Source organism: Xenopus laevis, chromosome 4S (assembly GCF_017654675.1).
Source record: "Xenopus laevis strain J_2021 chromosome 4S, Xenopus_laevis_v10.1, whole genome shotgun sequence".
Classification (NCBI taxonomy): Eukaryota; Metazoa; Chordata; class Amphibia; order Anura; family Pipidae; genus Xenopus; species Xenopus laevis.
Genome location: NC_054378.1, coordinates 21,950,039 through 21,977,436, shown reverse-complemented (window position 1 = coordinate 21,977,436; position 27,398 = coordinate 21,950,039). Strand labels below are relative to the sequence as shown.

At 45.9% G+C, this 27,398-nt stretch overlaps 1 protein-coding gene across 3 annotated transcripts in view; it reads right to left on the bottom strand.

Moving 5' to 3' along the window:
- The window catches only part of LOC108715307 (cGMP-inhibited 3',5'-cyclic phosphodiesterase B), a 57,381-nt gene extending 39,624 nt beyond the window's left edge, over window positions 1–17,757 (bottom strand). Inside the window, exon 1 of one of the 3 annotated variants that reach the window (XM_041561037.1) lies at window positions 16,875–17,757. In XM_041561037.1, coding sequence (XP_041416971.1) covers window positions 16,875–17,552 — 678 coding nt within the window. In that variant the 5' untranslated portion in view covers window positions 17,553–17,757. The remainder of the gene's footprint in view (window positions 1–16,874) is intronic. The other 2 variants (XM_018260361.2, XM_018260360.2) reach the window with 2 other exon arrangements.
- Window positions 17,758–27,398: the final 9,641 nt, after the last annotated feature.

Genomic DNA, 27,398 nt, shown 5'->3' with positions numbered 1-27,398 from the left:
CCTTTCAAAATGACAGTGCCCCCCCTCTCCCTAATGCACTCTCCTCCAGCAAATGCAGAGCTGCTGGCTAATTGCTGGTGATTGTGACGTCAGCAGTTGCTGCAGTAACAGCCAAAGTTCTGGATTCCCCTCTCCCCCATTTCCTCATCTGTTTGCACTCAGCCCAGGAGCATCCTGTTCCTACGGCAGCCAATGACAGAGGCAGATGGCAGGACACAGATTAACCCTTTCCTTGCACATGTACAGGTGTCACCGGGGGGGGGGGAATAAAGTATAAGTAATGGAGTTTCGTAGAGACGAATATCTAAAAAGCTACTTCGCACTGAGTTGCTGTACGTTCAGAGGTATACAGCAGCTCTACTTAATGGCTTGGATAGTTGGTCAGTTATGTAACGTGGGGCTTATGGTATGGCTCGGCCTTGCAGGCAGGGGTGGAAGAGTCGGGGGTTCAGGGGGTGCGATCACACCTAACCCGCAACCGCATTGGGGCAATCTGGATGCCCGTGCCAATGTATGGTGCGTTGAAAACTGAGTCGGAGGGGGTCGGTAGGGAGCCCAGTTGCTCTGCCTGCACCAGGGCCCCGGCAATCATAGTTCCGCCAGTGCTTCCCCTTTAAAGGAGAACTAAAGCCTAACTGAAGAAGTAGCTAGAAATGTTGTACATTATGTTTTGGGCTTCTGTACCAGCCCAAGGGAACCACAGCCCTTTAGCAGGGAAGGTCTGGGTCTCCAAAGATGCCCCAGTTGCTCCCCATCTTCTTTTCTGCTGATTCACTGCACATGATCTGTGCTACTGAGCTTAAGGACCCACTCACAATATACAGTACACATAGAATAGAAATATCACAATATAAGGCTGATTAGTAATGAATACAGACAATTACTACACGGCAGCACAGAAACCAGTGCAATTAGCATCAGAATTTAATAATCAGTCCTGTAGCATCAGCTTATATTACAGGTCAACCTCCTTTTCTGCTTGATAATTTGTGAAGACCCCTAAGCTTAGCTTCTCAACAGCTGCTCAGAGCCCACAGACACTTTCCAAGATGGTGACCCACTTTGACAAGTTTCAAGTCCTGGATAATTGCTGCTATTGACAAACAAACTTTAGACTGGAGCAATAAGTACAGTATGTAAAATATGGCATTTTTAGCCATATACATTTTTAGGGTTTAGTTCTCCTTGAATGCAAAAACAAAAAAATTTTTTTTTTTTGCTTCTAAAAATGGATCTATTGCACACTTAAGAGTTGCAGTACCACTTCCCATCAAAGGGCAATGTTTCCCACAGGCCTGCAACAGAACACCACCATCTCACCTACTGTTTGTGGTAGTTAAAGGAGTGATGGGGGTACAAGCATTTGCCAACTGTTGGGACTGAGGGGGGGGGGTTGTCACGGATACATGGGATGCAAGAAAAAGCTCAAACGTGCCCCCCTTTAGTGCTCATTTAAAAGGCACAAACTACAATGTTTCCGGAGTCAGAACCAGCAGTGCAGAGAATATAACCTGCCACACAAATACAGCTTTCAATATCAATAATACTTAAACAGCGGACATCTCCACTATCACCAGCGCTCACAGCAGCGCTGTTCTCATGAACATGAAGCGCAACTCAAAACCATACTGTGCTGCGTGATCGCAAACCATCTGACCGTCTTATCTCCAGAACGACACTCAGCCTCTTATCGGTCCCCCACGATGCTGCTGCTTAAAATAGTGCTGCCCAATCTAGTTCCCATAACAAACAAACAGGAGGAACACAGGCGTTAGCTCAAACAACTCAGGCCTAAAGGCTAAATGAAATGATGCGCAGCTGCAGGGACTGGACACAGACAGCAGGGGGCACTATTAATACCATACTGTAGTGTATTTATGCATTTTAAAAGTTCAAGGGCTTTATTTGCTTTGCCTCAAACAAACCTGCTTATCTCTCACACAGCTCCATTCCCCGCAGTCATTTCCAGGAAGCAATGCTGCAAATTAACTTTTCAGATAAAGGGTAACTGATCCTTCCATGTGACTCATGAGACTGTTGCTCAGATTGCCCATGGAGCAAGCAATCCAAATGGCATTGTCTGTGTTATGTTATTAAGTGCAAACCCCCTGGACTGGTAGTTACGTTTTTTTAAGCAGAGGGGCAGCGTCTGCCCAAGTGCTTTTTATTTAATAACATAAGGGTGGGTGTGAGATCCCTACCAGACGTCGGCACCGGCACATATGGATTAAAGTGTTAACTGCAAGATAAGGTGAATAATTCCCATATGCATCATTCCCCGCACTTTGCGTCTGGCTCCCTTACACTTAGCAAAGTTATCTCAGATCCCTTTCCCAATTACCTTGACTCTACTGAGCAGTTTAATCAGCACCAACTGTGAAAAAAATGTTCTGCTGCACCAGTGACACACAACACCCACTGGGTTACTGATACATTGACTGGCTGGAAACCTCCTGACCATGAATTCTATTATGGCAGCTAAGATTCTAGCTATCTGTATAACAGAGCATTCTGTCCCAGTGACTGCACAGATCATATCTGATCCCCATTGTAAGCAGCAGTCCTGCCCTACTTTATGGCAGCTGAGATTCTAGCTATCTGTACAAGATGCTAGGATGCCTAACAGCCATACCTAAAGCAGGGGGTCAGTATAGCTCACAACCAGGTTTGTACCCCTCAATGAAGAACAAAAGTAGTTAAACCATCAGCTCCATGCTGTCTGCGGATGCCACTGTCTATGTCATAGCATCAGTTGATTTTCAGATTTACTTCCCCTTTATTGTTTTCTTAAACAGTTGATACTAGTGACACACAGCAATATACAGAGAGCAGGGAAATCATCTGATGAGGAAAAGCGCTGGGATTATTATCAGAACTCATTATACACAGGGATTAGGGTCTCTCCCAACTGCCGACTTCCCAATTAGTCGGTCTCTTCTTTAACTGAATATGATGATGTTGCTGCATTTACGAAGTTCAGCAGAAAAAATTGATAGATCCCAAGGTAAATAACTGGATAATAATAAAGCAGTTTCCATGCTCTGCATCTGTTGCTGAACTGAAACTCCCAGCATCCTTGTATAAATCCATATCAACTATACACCTTTCTACTGCACAGTCAATTCTGATGCTGGGGTCAGTGACCCCCTGGGACAGCCAGAAAAAACCATAAAAGATAGGGCACTCTATAATAGAGTTAATGGATAGAGCTGCTTATTCTTTGAATGAAAATATTAGGTGCATGTTAGGTGGGGCTCCCTGATCCAAAGAGGTTATAATCTAAATGATAAAAAGTAACAGTGACAGTGCAGCTAGTTTATAACGCCTTAGCTCAATACAATAATTTATTTTACCTAATAAAGGGGAAGTTAAATTAAATAGATGCAGCTATCTGGATATTAATTTCACATAATTCTGTTCCTGTAACAGGTTGTATATTGGATATACGCATGGACGTCCAATACCTTATTTTTTTTTTTTTTACCAGCACAATGGAAAGGTTAAATGAGAGGCACTTTAAAGAAAAACAAATGCCTGATCTTTGCACTTTTGGCCTATTTTTATTTAATTAAATATGCATGAGTGCTACAGGAAATGCACCCCCACCATGAACGTTTTACTGCACTGTCTCCCTGACCCGGTGGCTTCTTGTATCATTTTGTTTAGCTTCAACCCGTCCCTGGGGGTCCCAAGCCAGAGGTTAAATGGATGTGTCTGGTCCTGGGGCTGATGCAGAACTGGAGGGGTCGGCGCTCACAGCTGGTTACTGTAATGTGCCCTAAATAGGAGGGAGAGCGGAACATTGTTACTATTGATCCCAGTAAGGGATACAGGCCAATCTATAGAGCCCCCCCCGCTCTCCTGTTTAACCCCAAGGTTGCCACTAAGTGTCTGGCTTATGTGCAGTTAAATCTGCGGCTTCCTGCAGCCACAGAAAGTGAGGAACAGGTTAATTACACTAAGGTTGAGGCTGGCTGAGGATAATGGGAGTTTAAGGTGAATAACAGAGGCCAATGTACCAGTTTAAGATCCCTAAAGCAAACGATATTGCAGCTCCTGCTCATATGCATAAACACAGAGGCAAACCTTTCCTTCATACGAAGAGATACCAGTTTAATAAACAATACTTGCCTAGGAGACATGGATGTGACCCCCAATAAATACTTAGGCTTAGGGTTTGATCCTAAAGCAACACTGAACAACACTCCTGCAAGCAAGCAGTGCACACACTGTGACTTAAAGCCAGCCCTGAGCAGGTGTTGTTAAACTATAGCTCTCAGAAGCCCATGCTGGAGGCTATCGGGAGTTGCAGCACATGGGAGTTGTTGGTATAAGAAGGAGGTTCTGTACAAATGACCAACCCAGGTGACGATGAAGCCATAAATGTGCCAATAAAACAAAGGGGCTGACAGGTATAGGGGCGGCTGCTGACATCAGCTATTGACGTTTCTGGCCGAGTGGCTGGCTGTTGCTAGGATTCAATAGGCCCCTGTGCCTTGAAGCTGGGGAACTAAACATTCATGCTCTGCCCTTTGTGATGCTTCTTCTGCCTCTGTTGCACCTTCTCCCACTGCAAAACACAAGGCGGGATTAAGTCTTATTATTATGGGTGTCACTTGCAGTACCACTCTCCACCTCTAGTCGGAAGCAACTCTCCAGGGTGTGGCAGCAGCAAAGAGCAGGCAATCAGTCAATTACATTTCAATACAAAATTAGTCACCCAAAATAAAGCCTTGCTTGCTTTTTTCCATTTTCAAAGATTTTAGCTCTTTAAAGTGGACCTGTCACCCAGACACAAAAATCTGTATAATAAAAGTCCTTTTCAAACTAAACATGAAATCCAATTTCTATTTTTATTAAAGCATTCATAGCTGTTGTAAGCTCATTTAAAAATCTCAGCTGTCAATCAAATATTGTCTGCCACTCCTCTATGCCAGTGGCATAGAGGCGGGGCAGACAATTACTTTCACTTTCCATTCAGCACTTCCCAAATGTCACTGCTGTCCCCACATTCCCCCGTTCTCTTCACCATTTAATTGTGTAGCCAGGGCATGGGGATGGACATCAGGTCCCCCATTCTGGTGCACAAACAAGATTCTGAGATGATACAAGGCTTGTCTTAATAACAGTGTCCACAAAATGGCTGCTGCCTGCTTGTTATAATTATGAATTCCCAGACTGAAGGAAGCAAGATTCAGATAATTTATACTGTGTAATTAAAGTTCATTTTGCTTGACTAATGTGATAAAATAGGATTTTGAATAATTTTTTTGGGTGACGGGTCCCCTTTAAGAGTAAGCCTGAAATGCAAAACAAAGAACGAATGTTCAGGTGCCTTCTGATAGGGTGACTGTCTCACCCCAGCAGCCAATGACAGAACAAACATATCAACAGAAATGTTAATAGTGATATAATGTAGCAGAATCGCTGCTTCTATAACACTTTGATTTGATAACACAGAAGTCTGTGCAGCACAAATTCAACCCCCCCCCCCTTAAAACTTTCCCCCTCAGCCCTATACTACAATGGGCAATTTTATAAAAATGATTTGGTTCTCTATGAACATATTGAGATCCATGGGTCACTTGTACAGTACCCTCCTCTGCCTCGTTTTATCCAGTGTAAATAAATGAGGCAACAATGCAGCTTTCAAGCAAGTTATCCCTCTCTTCCCCATAACAGGAAGTCAAACTGGAAAATCCAATTCGAGCGAAAGGAAGGGGAAAATTAAAGTTTTATTAGTAAACAAAGCTAATGTGGTACGAGAAAGCAAGTCAAGCCCAGTCAGAGCTTGCATGCCACCCCTGCTGGAACAGTGTCCTTTCTAGGGGAACTTATCCAAATATTTGTAGGATTTACATTCAATTTAGGCCTTATCTGTATATTTGTATTTATTCATATAGGAGGAGGTGCCGTATTAATTCCCTTAAGGTGGCCATACACGGACCGATAAAAGCTGCCGACAGACCGAGCCGGCAGCTTATTGGCCCGTGTACGGGGCCCCCCCGATGGGCTTCCCCGATCGGATGGGACTAAAAATCGTCGGATCGGGCCGCATCTGTTCATTGATGCGGTCCCGCGATCCGACCGCCCGTAAAATCACCGTAGGATCCGATCGTTAGGCCCTAGGGCCCACGATCGGATCAGCCCAATATTGCCCACCTCAAGGTGGGCATATCGGGGAGAGATCCGCTCGTTTGGCGACATCGCCAAACAAGCGGATCTCTCTGTGTATGGCCACCTTTAGACAAGTGATCCCCAACCAGTAGCTCGTGAGCAACATATTGCTCCTCAACCCCTTGGATGTTGCTCCCAGTGGTCTCAAGGCAGGTGCTTATTAAATTCCTGGCTTGGGAGGCAAGTTTTGGTTGTATAAAAACCAGGTGTACTGCCAAACAGATGTAGGTTGACAATCCACATAGGGGCTACTAAATGGCCAATCAGGAACACCCCAGGGACATTTTTCATGCTAGTGTTGCTCCCCAACTCCTTTAACTTCTGAATGTTGCTTACTGGTTCTAAAGGTTTGGGATCCCTGCCCTGGACTGTACAGTATGAGGGTATTGCTTGTGTTCCCAGAACATTTCTGCTCTGTATATTTGTATTTATATATATATGGGAGGAGGGAGGTGCCATATTGATTCCCTTAGACCAGGGATCCCCAACCTTTTGAATCAGTGAGCAACATTCAGAAGTAAAAGGAGTTGGGGAGCAACTCAAGCATGAAAAATGTTCCTCCGGTGCCAAATAAGGGCTGTGATTGGCCATTTAGTAGCCCCTATGTGAATTGTCAACCTACATTAAGGCTCTGTTTGGCAGTACACCTGGTTTTTAAGCAACCAAAACTTGCTCCCAACCCAGAAATTCAAAAATAAGCTCCTGCTTTGAGGCCACTGGGAGCAACATCCAAGGGGTTGGAGAGCAACATGTTGCTCACGAGCTACTGGTTGGGGATCACTGCCTTAGACAGTACAGTATGAGGGTATAGTTTATTATGTGCCCAGAACATTCCTTCTCTGTATATTTGTATTTATAAACATGGGAGGAGATGTCATATTGATTTCCTTAGACCAGGCATGTCCAAAGTGCAGGCCGGGGGCCAAATGTGGCCTGTCTTCAAATTCAAACCGGCCCTTAGCCTCCATCATGAAATTAATAATAATGCAGCCCCCCAGCACAGTACAATCAGGAATCGCCTAGCCGTAATATTTGGGCACATTAGTGAAATGATCTGCCACTTGGTCTATACTGCTGCCTGTGTACTGAAGGTGTTCGCAATAGACACGTACCGGAACGTAGTAATGTGCCGCCTCACATACTGCCACTTGCTACGGCTGGGCTATTCCTTGTTTAAATGAGTTAAATTATGTTAATGGTTCAAAGAATGTCAGGCTGAATGGTCGGCCCCCACACATTTTCACCTCACCAAATCTGGCCCTCGTTGCAAAAAGTTTGGACACCCCTGCCTTAGACAGTACAGTATAGCTCATTGTGTGCCCAGAACATTCCTTCTCTGTATATTTGTATTGATACATATGGGAGGAGCCATATTGATTCCCTTGGACAGTACAGTATTAGGGTAGAGCTAAAGGCTGTCAAAGGATGAGGATTGTAGTTCAGCAACAGATGGAGGATTACTAGACTAACAGAGACCAGATAATCCATGTGTAGTTGGTGGTTAACTGGCAAGACAAGTTTAGTAAGAGAATAATTTTACAGATAATGAATGGTAAAATGAGATAGAACCCAGTGCCAGGGGAGACAATGGCATCAAATAAAATGTCCAACCCAATGAGCAGAGAGAGGTGCCAGGCATTTGGACTTGGGTAGTTTCAGAGCCACTTAGCCGAGGACTTGGCATTTGATTTTCCACCCTTTTCTGTCATCAGGCGCTGGTGATTTATGTCGCCTCACTGTATGGCTCCTGGATTTTACGGCTGAGGCCTAAGGACTGACTTAATCATTATTTAAAGGTTACATTTGCTCAATTTTTCAGTATAAATGATGGAAAATGGCACCGACCCAGTTTTTGTGGTTCTTGGCCCTACCTTGTTATGCACTGGCCAAAATCCCATTACAACCCTAACCACAGTTAAGGCCAAAATGTGGTCCCTGCTTTCACCAATGTTTTTGGGGCCTTTCATCTGTTGGAATTGACAAATTTGGATGCAGTGAGTTCTAACCCAATATTCTGTGTGCTTTTACTAATATCCAATCCTCCTGTCATATGCGGGCCTCCGAGCAAATGCCCCATGCAGCCAAAGCTGGAAGTGACAGTTACTCAGCCAGTGCTGCCCCAGCACTTACACACAAACTGCTCAAAGGTACTGACGAAAATCCTCTTTCAGTTCCTCTGTGAGACCAAGCTCGGCAGCCAACCGGTGCCACAAGGGACCTGAACCCGTAAGGGACAGTTATGTCTAAAACAGACGCACTTTCCTGCTGCCGGAGTTACATGGGAGGGCGCAAATGACAAGTAAAATTCTAAAGAGCAGGAAATTTACACCCCAACAAGAATATAAATAAACTACTATAGTTCCAGGGGTACCCAGGACACAAATAAGCACTCACCCTACATCTCTCCTTTACTGGCCTTCCGATACAATATATGAACATAAGAAGAAGGTATAAAGTTTATTTCCTTTGCTACAAACTTCCACACCATAGTGCTCTCTCAGGCTTCCCATGATGCACTGTGATGCCCCAGGCCGGCATGAGGTTATGTTTATAGGGTGTCAGTGGCTGTGACAAAAACAAGGAGTGTTGACACATTAGATTGTGCTTGGCCGAATGCTGATTAGTCTCATTCCTGATTTAGCATCAACACAACGTGACCCTTTCTGAAGGGCGGCCAAGCCTACAGGACAGCACCAAAGTCTTCTTTATACCTAAGAGATTTATAGTCAATTGGGGAAACTTAGAGAGCAGCTAAACACTATGCACCTCCTCCCATATGTATAAATACAAATATACAGAGAAGGAATGTTCTGGGCACACAATAAGCTATACCCTCATACAGTACGGTCTAAGGGAATCAATATGGCACCTCCCTCCCATATGTATAAATACAAATATACAGAGAAGGAATGTTCTGGGCAAACAATGAGCTATACACTCATATACTGTACTGTCTCAGGGAAACATCATGGCACCTCTCATATATATGAATACAAATATACAGAGAAGGGCACACACTAAGCTCTAAGGTACTGTATATGGGAAACAATGTGGCATTTCCCAACTGTATAAAACAATAACACTTGTGTATTTTTCCTGCCAGCAACACACCAGGGACAGTTTGTGTATATTGCTTTAGGCCTTTGCACACTGATTGCGGTTAATGACAATGTGTCACTGCTGCTGGGAAAACAGAGTTTAACAGAGCGAGTGGGCGGGGCCAGTGTTGTGACATCATTCTACACATTTGCGTGTCATAACAATAAACAGACACTAAAGATTCCTCCTTGCCAGTCTTGTTTGACTGGATATATCACTATGAGCACTAGGGCTGCCCCCTTGATACAGCCACGGGCAGGAGAGAGGTCTCCCAAACACACTGTGCAAATACTGAGGCGCATGCAGCCAATGTTCCGTTTAAAATAAATATGTAACTAGCGTCAGAGCGTTTGTGGACTAGAACAGGAAAATAGAGATTTCTTGAACAGGCAGAAACTTAATCATTTAAAGGATGTAATCACCACCAAATGCACCTTTTCCAGTTGTTCTGTTATAAAGCTCGCTAAAGATCAGCTGCCATAAAGCAGGGCAGGACTGCTGCTTCCAATGGGGATCAGATAGGATCTGTGCAGCCACTGGGACAGAATGCTCTGTTATACAGATAGCTAGAATCTCAGATGCCATAAAGCAGAGGACTGCTGCTTTCAACAGTGTCAGAACTACCGGGGGAGCAAGGGGTTCGAGCGGGCCAGGGCACACACCCCTTCAGGGCCCCCTGGCAGCCCGCGCGCCACTGAAATGCGGGCCATGTGGAGGGGGGCGGGGGCTCGTCCCCCTCTAGTTATGGTACTGGCTTTCAATGGGGATCAGATAGGATCTCTGCAGCCACTGGGACAGAATGGTCTGTTATACAGATAGCTAGAATTTCAGCCATAAAGCAGCACAGGACTGCCGCTTCCAATGGGGATCAGATAGAATCTGTGCAGTCTTTTCACATATTATACATTAATTTCAGGGATTAGATGATCTACATCTAAAATTTATATTGATAATTGTATATTGATAATTGTACTTGGGGGGGGCAGGAACCCTAAGGAGGACGTTAGAGGAGTAATGGGGGCATTAGGGGCAAATACACAGCTCACGAGAACAGAAAATAAATTGAGGTTTGAATTATTTCTCAATAGAAAATTATGATGGAAATATTTTCACTGGGCAGAAAACTGTAAACTCATTTGTGCCACAGAAACAGGTTTTCTGTTCTGGAGTTTCGGCCCCAAACTAACAGAATGTAAAATAAAGGCTGAGTTGAAATGGATCAAAACTGAACTCCAATCAAACAGGGACAGGCACAGGGGCCACAGTGGAGCGGTTTCTGCTGGACTCATAGTACTCTTAGGTCACAGAGGGCTGGCCTCGCACACTCGCACATACACACTCGCACCGCAGGCTTCCAGCTGCTTCTGACGCAAGTGATTACGTTTCTATTGGAAGTGTCTCCGTCGGGTTAACACAAGCAGCTCCTGTCTGCACACGGGACCTGCCCTTACAACTGGACTCATGAACCCAAAGGTTCTGGTGCTCCCGGGCTGGAAAGGGGAAAGGATTGTGATTACACATTAACACAGAGGGAGAAGAGGAAGCAAGGGGTTCTTCTGTCTGATCTGCAGCCTGCCAGCATAGGGAAGGGGCAGCAATCCTTCCAGCACACAAGCAGTTTACAGGTTACTGCTTTGTTTAAAGGCACAGTAACCTCTATCTGAAGCTGCTCACACAGTGCCAAATGGTGGCCCTTCGGAGAGCTGGTGCCCTGTAAATTAGACGGATCACTCCAGTGTTCTTGGCATACAATATGCAATGCTATCAAAGGGTAAATAAAACCTTGGTGCAAAGATCTGCACAAACTGGATACTATGAGCAGAGATCTGCGCCGATAGTAACGGGAATCATCAATGGTGAATATTCAGAGCACAGACTTTTAACTTGATGCATTACAGGCCCCAAAGGAAAAACCCTCATCCTTGGTTCGGGCAAAGTTCATGTTTCTCTAACCTTGCGCAAAAAAGGAGCAGGGGGTATTCACCACCCACAGTATTAGAAACCCACAGGGTGTTCCAAAAAGTTGCCTTAAATCCCAGGCTGCTTCTTATTGTGTTCTGCTGACATCACCCAGGGGGTCAGGCAGGCAGTGGGGCAGGTCTCTGTTAACTAAGTAGTAGCACAGGTAGAAGGATAAGTGAGTTTACACACAGACAAACTGCTGTTTGGCCCAGTATAGATTGAACCTTAACTGTCCCTTTAAAAGCAGCCTGTTCCAAAAACTACGACCTCTCTGTATTTTGAAAAACCAGTGCTCTGGGCTGCAGAGCACAGATGTCGGCCTTGTACCCCCTGTGGCTATAAAGCAAGAACACATGGCAATGTCCCTCCTGCAGCCACAGGGCTACTGTACAAGCCTTATAACACAACAGCAATAACACCCCGGTCTGGTGCTGAAGGAACGTGCAACACACAACACCTCTGACATGTAAAAAATCTTATTTTTCTTTCTTTTGAAAACATGAATTTTCTTAGATTCATTTTCTGCAAAGCGGAGCCCAATAAAAAGAAAGGCATTTATGCACCACACATTAACTGCAGCCAGGTCAGGCATCTGTTCCCAGCATTGCTCACAGGCTCACAGGGAGTTTCTGCTTGTTTAAGTGTGCGCGCGCCAGGGCAATTATTTGCTGCCATATGTGCCCTGAGTGGGACAATCCCTGCAGCAAAGAGTATTCTCCCATTATTAGATTAGATACATTTATTTGCTTAAACCATGTGTCCAAAAGGTAGATCGGGATCTACCAGTAGCTGGTGATCAGTAGATCTCATAACACAGCCAACAAACAGCTTGTCTAAATCATCCAACTGTTTCATGCTTTTCATTCAGATATTTATTATGTTATGGTCACATAAGAAATAGTGGTTTGTTAATTATAGCAATACACATTCCATAAATCAATATTTCAGCAATTGTCCATGGAACAGAATTCTAACTATGTTTTTATGGATGTAGATCATAATGGGACAACATCACTAAAAGCAGACCTCGCATTAGTAAAGTATGGGCACTCCTGGCTTAAACAGTTCAGTGGTTTTCATCCCCACCATCTAAATCAGTCGCAGGCCCTGTGGGCCAGCAGTGCTGTAAATGAGCCTTTTGCGTAAAAATCCACCTCTCTAAAAGCTGAGTGATTGTTACACTGAATGTATATGTAAAATCCCAGCCGTAAACCAACACAGGGCAGAGAGGGAGAGACGCATGAGCAGCAGGAAATACACTCCCACTCTACAAACAAAAAAGATCAACCTTTTGACGTATCCCCCCCACAGAACTATACAATGTAACCGGCCGTTATTCACAGACAAGGGAAGAAATTCTTACAGTATCACTTGCTGTTCAACCTTGAGAAAGAAACTGGAAGTTGTAACCTACAACTCCCTGTAACTCATTCAAACAAATGAAAGTCCACCCCCACCACAAACCCCTTACGAGCCAAAATTTTGGAACAAAATGTCCAATTTATCCATCACAGCCGCTCCTTCCTAAACAAATCCACAAAGAGTTAAAATTCTTTATCAATTGTATGACGCAAACTTCCCCATTTTCACATACCAGGTAATAAATGTGACAAATTTACAGAGGCAATTAAACTGCAAATATCTGATGGTGTCACCCCTGCCAGTGGGGTTTTTAAAGAAAACAAACCAGAATTCAGGTTTCTTTGAATATTAAAGAAATACAACCAAGCTCGAAAACGAGACAGGTGGGGTGTAAAAATTAAAATAGCTCCCCTTTTATGTGCTGTACAATATCAATATATGTGTGAGATACTGATCATTATCCCCAAGGTTTGGGGTGCAGGAGTATATAGGGGCCAGTGGGGTTCCTGACTGATGTACCATATCAATATGTGTGTGAGATACAGGTCATTATCCTCAAGGTTTTGGGTGCAGGAGTATGTAGGAGCCAGTTGGGTTCCTGACTGATGTACAATATCAATATATGTGTGAGATACAGATCATTATCCCCAAGGTTTTGGGTGCAGGAGTATGGAGGAGCCAGTGGGGTTCCTGACTGATGTACAATATCAATATATGTGTGAGATACAGGTCATTATCCCCAAGGTTTGGGGGTGCAGGAGTATAGAGGGGCCAGTGGGGTTCCTGATCGTTAAATATAAATATATATAAATATATATATATATATATATATATATATATATATATATATATATATATATATATATATATATATATATATATATATATATATATATAACAAGGGAAAGTTGTGCTCACCACTATTTTTTAAAAACCATTAGGCGGGGGGGGTGCAATGAGGGTGTGACCACAAAATACATATAGTCAAATACAAGAGTCCTCTGCACTCAACCCATTATCAATATATTTAAGACAGAGACATTTTGTGCATACTGCTACTGAAAAATGTCTTACCCTTTAAACAACACAGGGATTGTTTGTCCATATATTGCATTATATTTAAGCTGGCCAACTACGTCAAAGTCATCCCATATCTGGCCAGTCCTACGCTTAATTTTCATCTGATCCATTGAATTCTTAATGAATCAGATGAAAATTAAGCGTAGGACTGGCCAGATATGGGATGACTTTGACGTAGTTGGCCAGCTTAAATATATTGCAATATATGGACAAACAATCCCTGTGTTGTTTAAAGGGTAAGACATTTTTCAGTAGCAGTATGCACAAAATGTCTCTGTCTTAAATATATTGATAATGGGTTGAGTGCAGAGGACTCTTGTATTTGACTATATGTATTTTGTGGTCACACCCTCATTGCACCCCCGCCTAATGGTTTTTAAAAAATAGTGGTAAGCACAACTTTCCCTTGTTTGTTATAGTTATACAGGAGCAGTGACCAGCTCCATGTTGTAGCTCCCACCCTTCCCAGCTATAGTCAGGTGATCCCACTGGTGTCTAATAAAAGGGCAGCCAAGTTTGGGAGTTTTACTTTGAAAGCAGCTAGTAAGTTGCAGGTAAAACTTAGTCCCTTTGTAAAATGTATAATTAAGCCATTGAATTCTTAATGAATCAGATGAAAATTAAGCGTAGGACTGGCCAGATATGGGATGACTTTGACGTAGTTGGCCAGCTTAAATATATTGCAATATATGGACAAACAATCCCTGTGTTGTTTAAAGGGTAAAGCTCCCCATAGACGCGACGATTCTTCTTGCCGAACGACCGATTTTAGGGAAACCCGACCAATTATCGTGTGGTTAGTGGTATTCGAACAATCGTACATCTTACGATTTTTCGCCCGACACCTGTCGGGAAATTGATCGGCCAGGTCAAAAAAACTTTGTCGGTCCCAGTGCAATCTCTCTATGTTTGCAGGGCCAAGCAGGCAGCTCCCTTTTGTTTTCCTAATGGGTTGAGTGCAGAGGACTCTTGTATTTGACTATATATATATATATATATATATATATATATATATATATATATATATATATATATATATATATATATATATATATATATATATATATATATATATATATATATATATATATATATATATGGAACAGAAAACGATTACAAAGGGTACATTTAGGGTATGGGGGTTTCCCATTCTATTACCACTTCTAAACAGAATGCTTTACTGACCAGTTCCCCCCCCCCAGGATTAAGTCTGTGGGCCCGTAAAGCCTGTGCCAACAGGACCGGTACCTGTGAAGCAGATGACGTGGATAAATCACAAAATAAACATTTACGGAAACAGGTAAAATTTCTTTTGGACAGAAATATCAGAACCGAGAGCCAATATTCCGCCGACAAAAGGCTGCCCCCGGGATAATTGCACCCTGAGTGCTCCAACAGATGGGGGGGTGCGGGAATCCATAAAATGCACTAGTCATCTACATGCCTGCACTTAAAGTGACAACTCCGAGTCATACAGTGAGTGATTCCCCTAAACACATTACTGAGCTTCTAATTGAGACGATTATTAACGGATTTCATTTTCATGCAGCAACCAAACCCCAGTAACCAGTGAAGTTCGGCAACAGCAAAAATTTGTTTTTTAAGTCACAGCTATTAAGAAAAAAACTGCAAATAATAAACAATTTATCGTAAATGCTGACAATGTGGGAATTGCTATATAACCCCTTGTAGGTAAGTGGATTGAACATGAAGTGCACCCCGGCAGGTGCTAAAGCTTCGGCCTTTGGGGAGACACATGGAAGGACTTCGGAACCTCAACAGTAATTAAATCTATTAAACCTTTCCCGTCCCAAATATGCAGTGACCCTGTTGCAGGGAAGGAAATGCTTCTCTGTATAGTGAGTGCTACATTGTATCCAGGAGGGAAGAACATTCAATGGGAAACAAAAAGGTGAAGAAAATCCGTTGGGAAACTCACAAAGCACGTGCGCCTACAGACAATTGATCAAGAAATTATTTGGGTTTTTAAATCGGCTTGTGATGCCGAGACTTGTTTTTGCCCAAAGGTTGGTGGTGGCGGGGGGCAGCTCACATGAATTTCCTTGCAGGGAGAGAGAAGCACAGGCGACAGATTTATTTGGGCACAAACGGAACATTCTAAACAGACCTCCCCCCCCCAACTGGACCTTATGCAGACGATGCCAACCCCTCCATGAAGCCCCCAGCTGCACCCAAGGGACTGTCTATGGGGTTAGAATTGGGGTAAATCCTGGATTAACAGAACTTTTTAAACACAGGAGTTTCTAAACAGACCCACCAACTGGGCCTATCGCAGAAGGGGCCCCCTTCCTCAATGAAACTCCCAGCTGCACCCGGACTGTATAGGTTTTAGAATTGGGGTAAACCAAATCTCACACCACTTTGCAACATTAAAATGGATTCCGGGGTTCACAATGGGGTAAAATCAGGGGAAAGGATAACAATGCTGGTTTATAACACTATCACAACAGCGGCCCTATACAATCAGATCCTGTAGTGTATGAGGAGTGTGCAACCTGCTGCCCTCCAATCTGAGCATCCAGCTGGGGCCCTGCTGCAACCACTTTAACCACAGTCAAGGGCCACGGCTAGTATTAACACAGCCCAGGAGGGCAGAAGAAGATCCTCACCCAGATCCAACAACATTCAGTTTCATGAAAGAGTTGTTGATACCTGGCAATTCTCTGGCATCACTTCTCCCCAATCCCAGCGTAATCTTGGGGGGGACAACAACAACCCCCCCTGTTATTAATCGTGAGTAGTAGTGATCACAGAGGTGCCACAGCTCAGACTTCAAAGAACTGGTTTCACAGGCAACTCACTGTCAGTACTAAACACTTTACCTCGGCTGCTGCACAACATCTTGGCTGGCCAGGAGTTCAGACAAATGAGCCCATATACATTTCTGTTTGCTGCAGAAGCTCTAGGGACTCAGAGGCCAGTGTTCAGCACGGCCACCTTACAACTTATGCCCAACGTTTTTCCCTCCTTGTGTCTGTGTGGGTTTCACTGTTTTACCCAACGTAGTTGCCCAAGAGCTTCTGCAGCAGTTCCCCAGGGCACAAATAACACAAACAACATTGAAAAGTTTATGTACATTAACCTTAGCCGCCACGGAACCTCTTGGCTAGAGAAATGTATTCCAGCCAGTCACGAGGTTCCGCAGGGATGGGGCAAGTAATAACATCTCTTACCTGCTCACGGGAGATACAGGGTAGGGAAGGTCTCCGCCCCATTTTACTGCCCCCATAGTAGGAATTGGGGGTCTCTCCAAGGGACACACAGCTGGATCTCCTGCGGGGCCGAATCACCGGGACTTTATCCACCTCCAGAACACTGCTCCTCGGAGGAGGGGCTGGACCAGAAGCCAAAGCCAAGAGTACGCCCCCCAATCCGGCCAGACAGCTCCCCAGGGCCCGGAGTCCAGCAGGAAGGGCCCCCAGGCCAGAAGCGGTAAGGAGCCAGATGAGACTGGAAAAGAGAAGAAGCAGCACAGACTCCCCCAGTCTCAGCGCCTGATAAAGCGCCACGAGCCCCACGGAGCCCAGCACCGCCCCTAGCCTCACCGCGTCCCCGGCTCCAAGCACCTCCCCCAGGGAACAGCAAAGTGGCAGCGCCACCAGGGCCCCCCGGCTCCGGGGCCACACACTGCGCGTCAGGAAGAAATAGGCAGAGCCGATACTGAAGAGCGGACTGACGGCCTGGCCCAGCCCCGGGAAGCCGCACAGCGCGGCCAGTCCCAGCACCCCCGCCCCGCACACAGCAGCCACCGGGCACCGCAGCCCGCACAGCCGGCATAGGGACGGGGGTTCCGCGGGCAAAGGGCTCACACAACTCCGCACATATCCGTTCCGACCCTCCGGACCCTTCATGCTCGCCTGTCCGCGCCCGGGGGCTCATGTCCGGGGCAGCCCCGAACCCCCAGCCGCCTCCTCCGCCATCTGCTCTCTCACTACTGGCCGCCAGCACCTCTGCGAGCTCCACCTACTGCCTGACACCGCCCATCGACACGCCCCCTGCGCCCTATAGGCACACCCATACCGCTGGGGTTCACCAACACTCCAGCACCACCCACTTGCCCGCTTCTCTACACGCCACGCCCCCACGTACGACCCACAGACTCTTACCTCCCCCTCCTGCAAAAACAAAAACTGAGGGACCGCCTATCCCTACGCCATTGGTAATCGGGAAAATATGGCTCCGCCCCGCACGCACCTCCTTCTGCTAATTGCTCTCCTTCCTGGACTCGCCTTGCCCATCGCACATCCCGACAAAGCCACGCCTTCTCGCAGCCACGCCCACAGCCCACCTCCGCTCTGATAAACACCTGCATCGCCTCAGATTCGCTCTTGTTGCATCGCCCACTTTTCTCCAAGTGTCCCACCTCTTTACTTAGACCCACCCACTAAGGCAGGCTCTTAGTAACACCCTCCTATTGCTCGCTGCTTTCCTCTCCGCCCCGCCCACTCAAACCCTGCCCCGCCTTTCCTTTGCTGTATGAGGAATCCTGACAGCGACCGCCTCTTTTCCTCTCTCTTTGACGCGCGTCACACGTCTGGAAAACGAGAACTGAGAGAAGGGGAGGAGTCGGACACGAGCACCGCCCGCCAGCTCAGCTTGTCCAATACAGTAAAGGGAAAACAAATTTGGCCAATCAGCCTACAGTAAGCGCCTGACACCTCAATCCAAGTTGATAGGGAAGAGTGACATGAGGCAGGAATAGTTTCAATCCCAAAGATCCTGGAAAATCATTGAGCTCTAAATAATCTAGGGACCCACTCAATGCAGTTTTGGCCCTTTTAAAAAATTAAGTTTTGCCCCAGAGCAGGAAAGTTACAAATATGATCAATTGTTACTTTATAGCTCAAGGGCTAATGTATTGGGGCTCCATGGCAGTTCCACTTTCCCCTTTTCTCTGTGAGACACAAATGTCTCTCTGATTCCAATGATGCCTTTCTCATCCCAAACTTATGAACTGAACTAGCAGGTTCTTTACATTGAAAATTCCACCTACCCTGGCACATTCCCCAGTGTCTTACGCCCAGTCTCCCTCACTGCTGTCTCGTCTGGGGCCAACACTCCACTTTCCTGCAACCAGGTTCGGACTGGGCCAGAGCTAGACTAGGGAAAAAACAGCTCTCCCGATTGGCCCGCACTAAAAGAAAATACAATGTGCGGCATGGCATGCTGGCACTTGCGAATGCATGCGGGGCCCCCGGAGTTGGATCCCTGTGGGCCCCCATCACGCCAGTCCGACCCTGCCTGCAACTCCACCGAGCCCCACTGCTGGGTTAGGAAAGTGGCATTATACCAAGTCAGGATCCTGCCAGAAGGGAATGATTGACACATTAGGGCAAGATGGAGACAGTAGGGCAAGATAGAAACAGTAGGGCAAGATGGAGACTATAGGGCAAGATGGAGACGGTAGAACAAGGCAGAGACAGTAGGGTAAGATGGAGACGGTAGAACAAGGCAGAGACAGTAGGGTAAGATGGAGATAGTAGGGTAATATGGAGACAGTAGGGCAAGATGGAGACAGGAGAGTAAGGTGGAGCAATAAAAAGAAACATGTAGAGCAAGAGTCCCGTGAAGGGCAGAAGTTCCAGACAGGGGTACTGTACACATTGCAGTAAGTATTGGACCCCTATAAATCTACCTTAAAGGAACAGTAACACTAAAAGATGAAAGTGTTTTAAAGTAATGTACTGTTGCCCTGCACTGGTAAAACTGATCTGTTTTGCTACTATAGTTCATATAAACAAGCTGCTGTGTAGCAATTGTGGAAATTGAAAAAATGCAATATGGCACTAACAGATAACACTGTTATGTTATACAGATCTTATCTGCTATTTGCTGTGTAACCTGAGCCTTTTCTCCTTTGAATGGCTGCCCTCATTGCTACACAGGAGCTTATTTATATAAACTATAGTAGTGTTTCTGAAGCAAACACAGCAGTTTTACCCAAATTCCAATTGGGTGACACTTCCCCTTTAAAAATGGGGAAAGCGTGAAGCTTTCGGGGCTGTAGATGCTGCCTGTCCGAGCCCCCCCTTCTACCCAGGCACAGAGTCAGGGCAATGGATTTATTCTAGATTGGCGCTACTGTGGTGCCAATGCTCGATGCCAAGCAGCAACTGTATCCCCATGCATTTGTGTCTGTCTCTGCTTTATCTGTGGAATATATTCTATTTATACAGAGGGCCTGTCAGATATAAATATTCCTTCAACAGTAATCTGGCATTTAAAGGGGAACTATCACCCAGATTTAAACATAAAAATCCACTTAACTGCTAAACATTGCATTTAACGCTTGCACTGCCAAAAATGTATAAGGCTTCCAAACCTGGAAGTGTAATTCCACTTCTGTAACAAGATATTGTAATTATGAATGTCAGGGGTCTAATGGCCTGTTTGACACCCAACATACTCAGGATTATCTGACTGTGAGGCATGGAGGGACCCCAAAATGAAAGCACTGCACTGCTGGGGGACTTTCACAGAGTGAGTATGGAGGACTCCCCAGCTGGATCACACAGACATTGTGGTGCAGTGGAAACCCACGCAGGTGAGAACAACATGGAGCCCAGGGTTGGACTGGGGGGCCCGGGGCCCACCATGATTTTCCCGGTGTCCCGCCGGGCCAGTCCGACACTGATGGAGCCCCAGGCCCTGCAACCTGCCTGGCAGAACTCAGAGGGGAGAAGCAAGGGGTGCACAAAGTCTGAAGCTGGAAGTGACGGTGCAGAAGTGAGGAGTAGGGATGTAGCGAACGTCGGAAAAAAAGTTCGCGAACATATTCGCGAACTTGCGCAAAAATGCGAGCGGTTCGCGAACGGTTCGCGAACCCCATAGACTTCAATGGGAAGGCGAACTTTAACATCTAGAAAAGACATTTCTGGCCAGAAAAATGATTTTAAAGTTGTTTAAAGGGTGCAACGACCTGGACAGTGGCATGCCAGAGGGGGATCAAGGGCAAAAATGTATCTGAAAAATCTGCCTGTGTGTGCTTGGAAGAGATAGTGTAGGGGGAGAGCTGTTAGTGATTTCAGGGACACCAGTCCCACTCCCCAACACTGCTAGACTAATAGCACTGGGCTCTTATAGTAGTAGTAGTAGTAGTAGTAGTAGTAGTAGTAGTAGTAGTAAAACAACAAAAAAATAAATAAAAGCAGTCCTTACAAGGACTACTGTTATTGCAGCAGTCAGCAGATGAGATCTGAAGCAGGACAGCTGCCCACTGCAGCTACATACAGAGCACTGCAGTAGAAGGTAGATTACTAGCCAGCAAAGCTACCTAAGCTTAAATGTCCCTCAAACCCCTGCAGACTTCTGTCCCTACAATAACAGAGCAGTATCAAAACGATTACTAGCCAGCAAACTTTCAACTGTCCCTGAAATCACTAACAGGCAGCAGCTCTCTCCCTACACTATCTCTTCAGCACACACAGGCAGAGTGAAAAAACGCTGCAGGGCTTCGGTTTTTATAGGGAAGGGGAGTGGTCCAGGGGAGAGCTTCCTGATTGGCTGCCATGTACCTGCTGGTCTGGGGTGAGAGGGCAAAAAAAAGCGCCAACAATGGCGAACCCAAAATGGCGAACGTCGCGCGACGTTCGCGAACTTCCGGCGAGCGCGAACACCCGATGTTCGCGCGAACAAGTTCGCCGGCGAACAGTTCGCGACATCTCTAGTGAGGAGGAGTTAGAGGACAAGTCAGAGACAAAGAGGTGCAGCTAATCTGACCCCTGGGGCAGCTGAGGAGAAGGAGAAAACTCACAATTTAAGATCTGGTAGAAAAATCATGAGTAGTAAATCCTCTTCTAATAATGCTAAGAAACTCCAGCGTTCTGCCTCTGTGGGAGCTTTACCTGATCTCCCTGCAGTGAGGGGAGAAAGGAATGTGAAGGCAAAAGGCACATTGTGTGGGAGAAAGCAAGGTGGGGTTGAAGCTGTATCACAATCACCTGTGAGTAAACTACATTTCCCAGCATCCCCTGTAAGCCTTGCATCTGGCAGCCAAATTACTCCCACTGAGTCTGATGGAAACACTTTGGTTAAAACTGTATCTCACTCACCTTTAAATAAACTGCAAGATGATCCAGGTTTCCCAGCATCCCCTGTAAGCCTTGCTTCTGACAGTCAGACTATTCCAGCCACTTGTGATGTTGTGCCGAAACTCCCCATTATGTTTGTGCAGCAAGGGACAGTTAATTTAGGAAGGGGAAATGAGTTGCTGTGAGTAAAACTGGCAGGATCATTGTTGCTGCTGCTGCTTCTAAGATTTCTCTTACTGGGGAGTCTAAACCTCAGGGTTCAGCAGGTAACGAGATACCTGCACCCAGTCCTGAAATTAACCCTGTAGCTGCGAAATCTGCACCTGACACTGCCTGTGACACTGACATATCTGCTGATGAATCTCAGTTTTCCTGTGAATCAGCTTCTGCCTCAGATGCATCTGCAGCTTTTGTGGTACATGCAAAACAGCACCCCAAGTTCCCTACTGCAAAGACCCCCCCCCCCCCCGGTGCCCTGTCCTGAGGATTAAGCTGCTAACACAAGCCTATAATGACAAAAAGAAGAAAGAGGCAGATATTGTGCAGCAACAAAGCTGACCAGAGCTACAAATAATAACAAAAGAGGAAGGCTGAGTTGGACATGATCACCCTTAAAGGGGAACTCTTTGAGGTGGAAATATCCATTGAGAGGTTGCTGACTAATGCTGGGCCCTGGAGGGAGCGTTATGAAAACATGGAGAGATTTGAAAAGATGCAAAAGTCTATCAAGGAGCAGGTTCCCTATGGCACCCAGAAAGCCCAGCACTACAAGCTATTCTGCCTCATCTGATACAGAAGGAGAATTTAAAAAGCCTGAAGCCCCAAGCAGGAGTTTAAACAGAGTGCCACCAAAAGGCAGAGACTATCAACTGTCAGCATATGGAATTTCATTTGTCCACCAACAAGAAAAGGAGAAGCAAGAAATTAAAAAGTGTCCCCAAAGAGCTTCAGCCTTAAGGTGGCCATAGACACACAGATCCGATCGTACGAATCGAGGATTCGTACGATTTTCGGATCGTGTGTGGCGTGTCCCGACTTCTTTCATCCGGCGGAGATCGGTCATTTGGTCGATCAGTCATTTGGTCGGTCGGTCAGGTTTGATTTTGACCCGACCGATCCCGCCGGAACCCAGGGCACATCGTAATCGGATCGTTCGGCCATGCGGCCGGACAATCAGATTACACCCGATATAGCCATGTTTGTGCATATCGGGGAAAGATCCTCTCGTTTGGCGATGTTGCCAAACGAGCAGATCTTTGCATCTATGGCCACCTTAACTCAGGAAGAATTTCCTCAATTGTCACCAGGAGTGAGACAACAAGAAGCATCACAGAGCCAAAGGCCACAAGAGGTTGTTATTCCAGCAACGGAAGTATCGTCCAATCAGTCAGCTATGAGTGGCGTGTCTAGGGTGGTGCATGGAGATAAATCTCGTGTGAATGCTGGCGTGTCTGTATCGGTGCTTGGAGAAGTGAGTGCTCACAGTGACCCAATGGTGATGGTCGCACAAGAGTTGTTGGTAACAGTGGCGTAACTAGTTGTTACTGGGCCCCATAGCAAATTCAATTTAGGGCCCCAAAATATTTATAAGTTGGCCTATTTTACCAAGATATATTAAAATTGCTAATTAATTAGGGTCTCACTAGGCCACCTACACTCCTGGGCCCCCTGCAACCGCAGGGTCTGCTTCCTCTATAGTTACGCCCCTGGTTGGTAATAAAGAGTCTTGGAACACTGTACCTACAAAGTCACAGCAGGTACATAGTACTAAGGTACAAAAGTCTACTGAGCAGGCTTCATCTCCTGGGGGTGGACCCCAAAGCATCTGGAAGATTTTGGGAGAAAGGAGATTCTTCCCAGCAGATGAAGGGCCTTCCTTTGGTGGTCAGGCATTCCATAGGAAAAACCGTGTCAAGCTGGTGTGGGAAGTGAATATAGAGGACTCCCCAAACAGAACCTACATTAGGAGACTTCTAGAAGGGTCAGCTAAATGCAAAGCTAGTACTGACCTGTAGGCCTGTATTGTTCAGTCACCTACAGAGTGGGATTTGAGCTTCAAAATCCCACAGGGGTTAGATGCTTTTTGGTGGCTTTTTGAGACCCTAAAAACACAACCAGAATGGCAGAATGTTGATGCCATGCCAATATCTAAGTCCGAGATAAAGAACATCACTATCATTGTTAAAAATGAAGGTCTGGATGACGTACTCACATGTCTGAAGAGTCAGTGTCCTCTCCCCATTAGGCCATGTACTTGAAGATGATGTGTGGATGGGGGGCTAGAAAACTGAGGTCAAGCTTAAGGTGGTTAATAACATCCCCCAACATCTGCCTAACACATTTTTCATAGGTAAAGAAAAGTGCATCTGCTTCTATGCTGGCCAAGCCAAAAGGTGCTTTAAATGTGTGTCACTAAATCATCTGGCTAGTTCCTGTGCTGTATAGAAGTGTATCCTCTGTGGGAAAATAGGCCATACAAAGAGGTTCTGTAAGTGTAACCTGTGTGGTAATATGGGGCATCCTCACCGCTTATGCCCTCTCATAATAAAAATAATCTTGCAGTGGAGAATCAGGTAGAACAGGGAGAAGACCAACTGTTGATAGAGGCTGTGAGATGAAAACCAGCAGAGAGAGGAACAACACCAAAGGCACAAGGGCACAAAACCTTACCAACCCCAACAGAGAGGGAGAGGATAAGGATGGTACAACATCAGAGAGGGCAGACTTATACTCACAGGGAGGTAGATCAGAGATCATTACCACAGCCATGTCCATCAGGTGCCACAAGAGGCCTCTCACAAACCATGATAGGCTCCATAATCTCCCCAGATCATAACCCACAGACACACCCTCCAGGTACAGTAAGTCCTAAACCTACCAGTGAGACTCCTGTATACATGTCAGAGGAAGAAGAAAAAGAAAGGAAAACTTAAACGTACTCTGCAAGAATCACAGACCCCTAGCAAAGATAACTGGCAAGTGGTTAGAGGCTCTAGCAAAAAAGACCCCTGGAGTCATGTGCTTTAGTCCAGAGACATCCAATCATTACTCCTAGCTACAAAGCAAAGATTCGGATGGGATGACTCTTGGGGGTCAAAGATGGAGAGGGAAGAATTTTAGAGAACAGACTGTGAGATCTCTCTGGAACAGATGGAGGTACAGCAGTCAGCCACTAGGGACCAGGAGATAACCCAAAAAAAAAGTGGAGGCATCACTGTGGTTGAATAATAAAAGAAAAACTGGCACTCAGAGCTCAATGTAACGTTTCGGGGGCGGGCCCCTTCGTCAGACCAAGGGGCCCGCCCCCGAAACGTTACATTGTAATAAACACGCAGGGCTTTGCCCGCATGCATCGAGCTCTGAGTGCCAGTTTTTCTTTTATTATGCTGACTACAATTGGGGTTGCCGATCCCTTCTGACTGTGCACCGGGCCAACTTATGCTGGAGAGGCCAGGGTGTGCTGGTGGGTTCTGGAATAATCACTGTGGTTGAACCCATTTCAGCCTCTTTGGCTGATAAACCAGCTAGGGCTGGGATTGTTCCTTGTGTAGACTTGGCAATAGATGAAGAGACAGTGCATCTTGGATATGAGGATCCTATACCTGCAGGGTTACAGGTTAAAAGATTTGGAGAAGGGATATGTGACAGTGAAAGAAGAAGGCCAAAAAAAACCATAATGGCTATACAACCAATTAGGATTTATACATCTAATGTGTGCCGCATCCGTTCGCCAAAGGCACAGTTTTTGGCTTTTTCTAGTCTCTCATCATCTGATGGAGACATTTTTCCTTTAGGAGACTCGACTGACTTCAAGGGCTGACCTTCAGAGGGCAGCTTCAGAGTGGCACCATGGGCCCTTATTCCGCTCAATAGCAGCTGAGCCGTGTGGTGGTGTGGGGGTGCTATTCAGAGCTGAATTGAATGTTGTTATACATCAACTTATGGAAATCCAGGTAGGCAGGTGTCTCCTTCTTGACATCACAGCCAGAGACAGGAAGATGTGCCTTATTAATATCTATGGGCCACAATCTGCACATGGAAGAAGTGCACTGCTGTCTGATATGAGACAGTACCTCCACACTTCCCTTCCAGTAGTTCTGGCTCGAGATTTCAACCAGGCATTAAGACCACAAGATAGGATTGGAACTAGAGTAAATAACTAAGAAGGCTTCCTTAACCATATCATTCAGGCAGGCCTTGTGAATGTTGCTATCTGCAATGGTCATGTTGGCAGGAACGCTTACCATTGCGCAGGGAGGTCCAGTCATCTTGATATGGCCTTTGTTAAGATAGGGGAGTCATTCACTGATGTGTGTGAGCAGCCTGTGGAATACCCTGACCACTTTGCAGTTTCTTTCGTGTGGGAGGCTTCTTCTATCCAGAGTAGAGGGAAAAGGCTGTGGAGGCTTAGCACTAGTATCCTGGCAGATGAGTCATTCAAGCATATCTTTAGGATGCATCTTCAGAGCGAGATTGAGAGGGTTGACTTTTATGACTCTGTGTCATCATGGTGGATGCCAAGGAATCATTCTGAAATCTCTTCAGAAAGCCATCTGTACATAGGGAGGGAGAGAAATACAAAAGATACCTGTCCCTACGAAAGAAGTTGGAGGCTTGTATTCCGGAAGGGGTGGATGGCTCAAAGTTGAACCAGCTGGAGGTGGAGATCAGACGGCATCAGTACAGCCAGTACAGATCTTTGGTTCTGGAGAGGGACTACGCGAGTTTTTACTCGCTGGACACTTTTCAGAATTACAGAGAATCTGTGGCCAGGAAGTTAGTGACCAGCCTCATGGACACCCAGGGTTGCAGACTACTAGGGAGGGCATCCTGGGTGTTGTGAGGTCTTACTATGCTGACCTTTTCCGGAACAAGGCTTTGGGTGGGGAAAGGCTGACTGATTTCTTGGAGGTGACCCAAAGGCCTGATACGTCTAATTTGGACTTTTCCCCTTTGGAAGCAGAAATTACGGAGGCCGAGGTAAGAGCAGCTATTGACAGCCTTCATAAAAAGAAGGTGCCAGGCCCAGATGGCTTAACAGCCGAGTTTTATAAGACTTTCAAAGATGAGTTGGCCCCAGTCCTCGTGGAGGTCTTTAGAGACAGCCTGGCGGAGGGAATCTTGCCCCCCTCCATGAGGGTTTCTTCTTTCAAAGGGTAAGGACCCAGAGCATTTTGAGAACTGGAGGCCTATTGTCCTTCTCATTGACGATAGGAAGATTCTCGCAAGGGTACTTATCGATAGACTTATTCAGTTCTCAGGCATGTTATTGTCAGGCTTTCAATTCAGCATGGTGAAAGGGTGGAGCATCTTTAGGACTCTTCTTACTATCAGGGAGACCTTAGAAGTAGGCAAAGCTCAGAGCAAGGGCTCATACATTGTCTATTTTGACCAGGCCAAGGCTTTTGACTGGGTGAATCATTAGTACCAGTGGTCTACTTTGCAAAAGTACGGCAAATTTATCCAATGGCTGGCAGTTTTGTATGAAGGGGCGGTAAGCTTCCCACTTGTCACTGGTTGGAGGGGAGATGATTTCAATGTGGAGACTGTAGTGCGACAGGGTTCCCCCTTAAGCCCACCCTCGTACGTATTTGTCATAGACCCATTCCTGTGGAGTCTGGAGAGCTGTGGTTTGAGGGGTATATCGCCTATATGGACGACGTGACA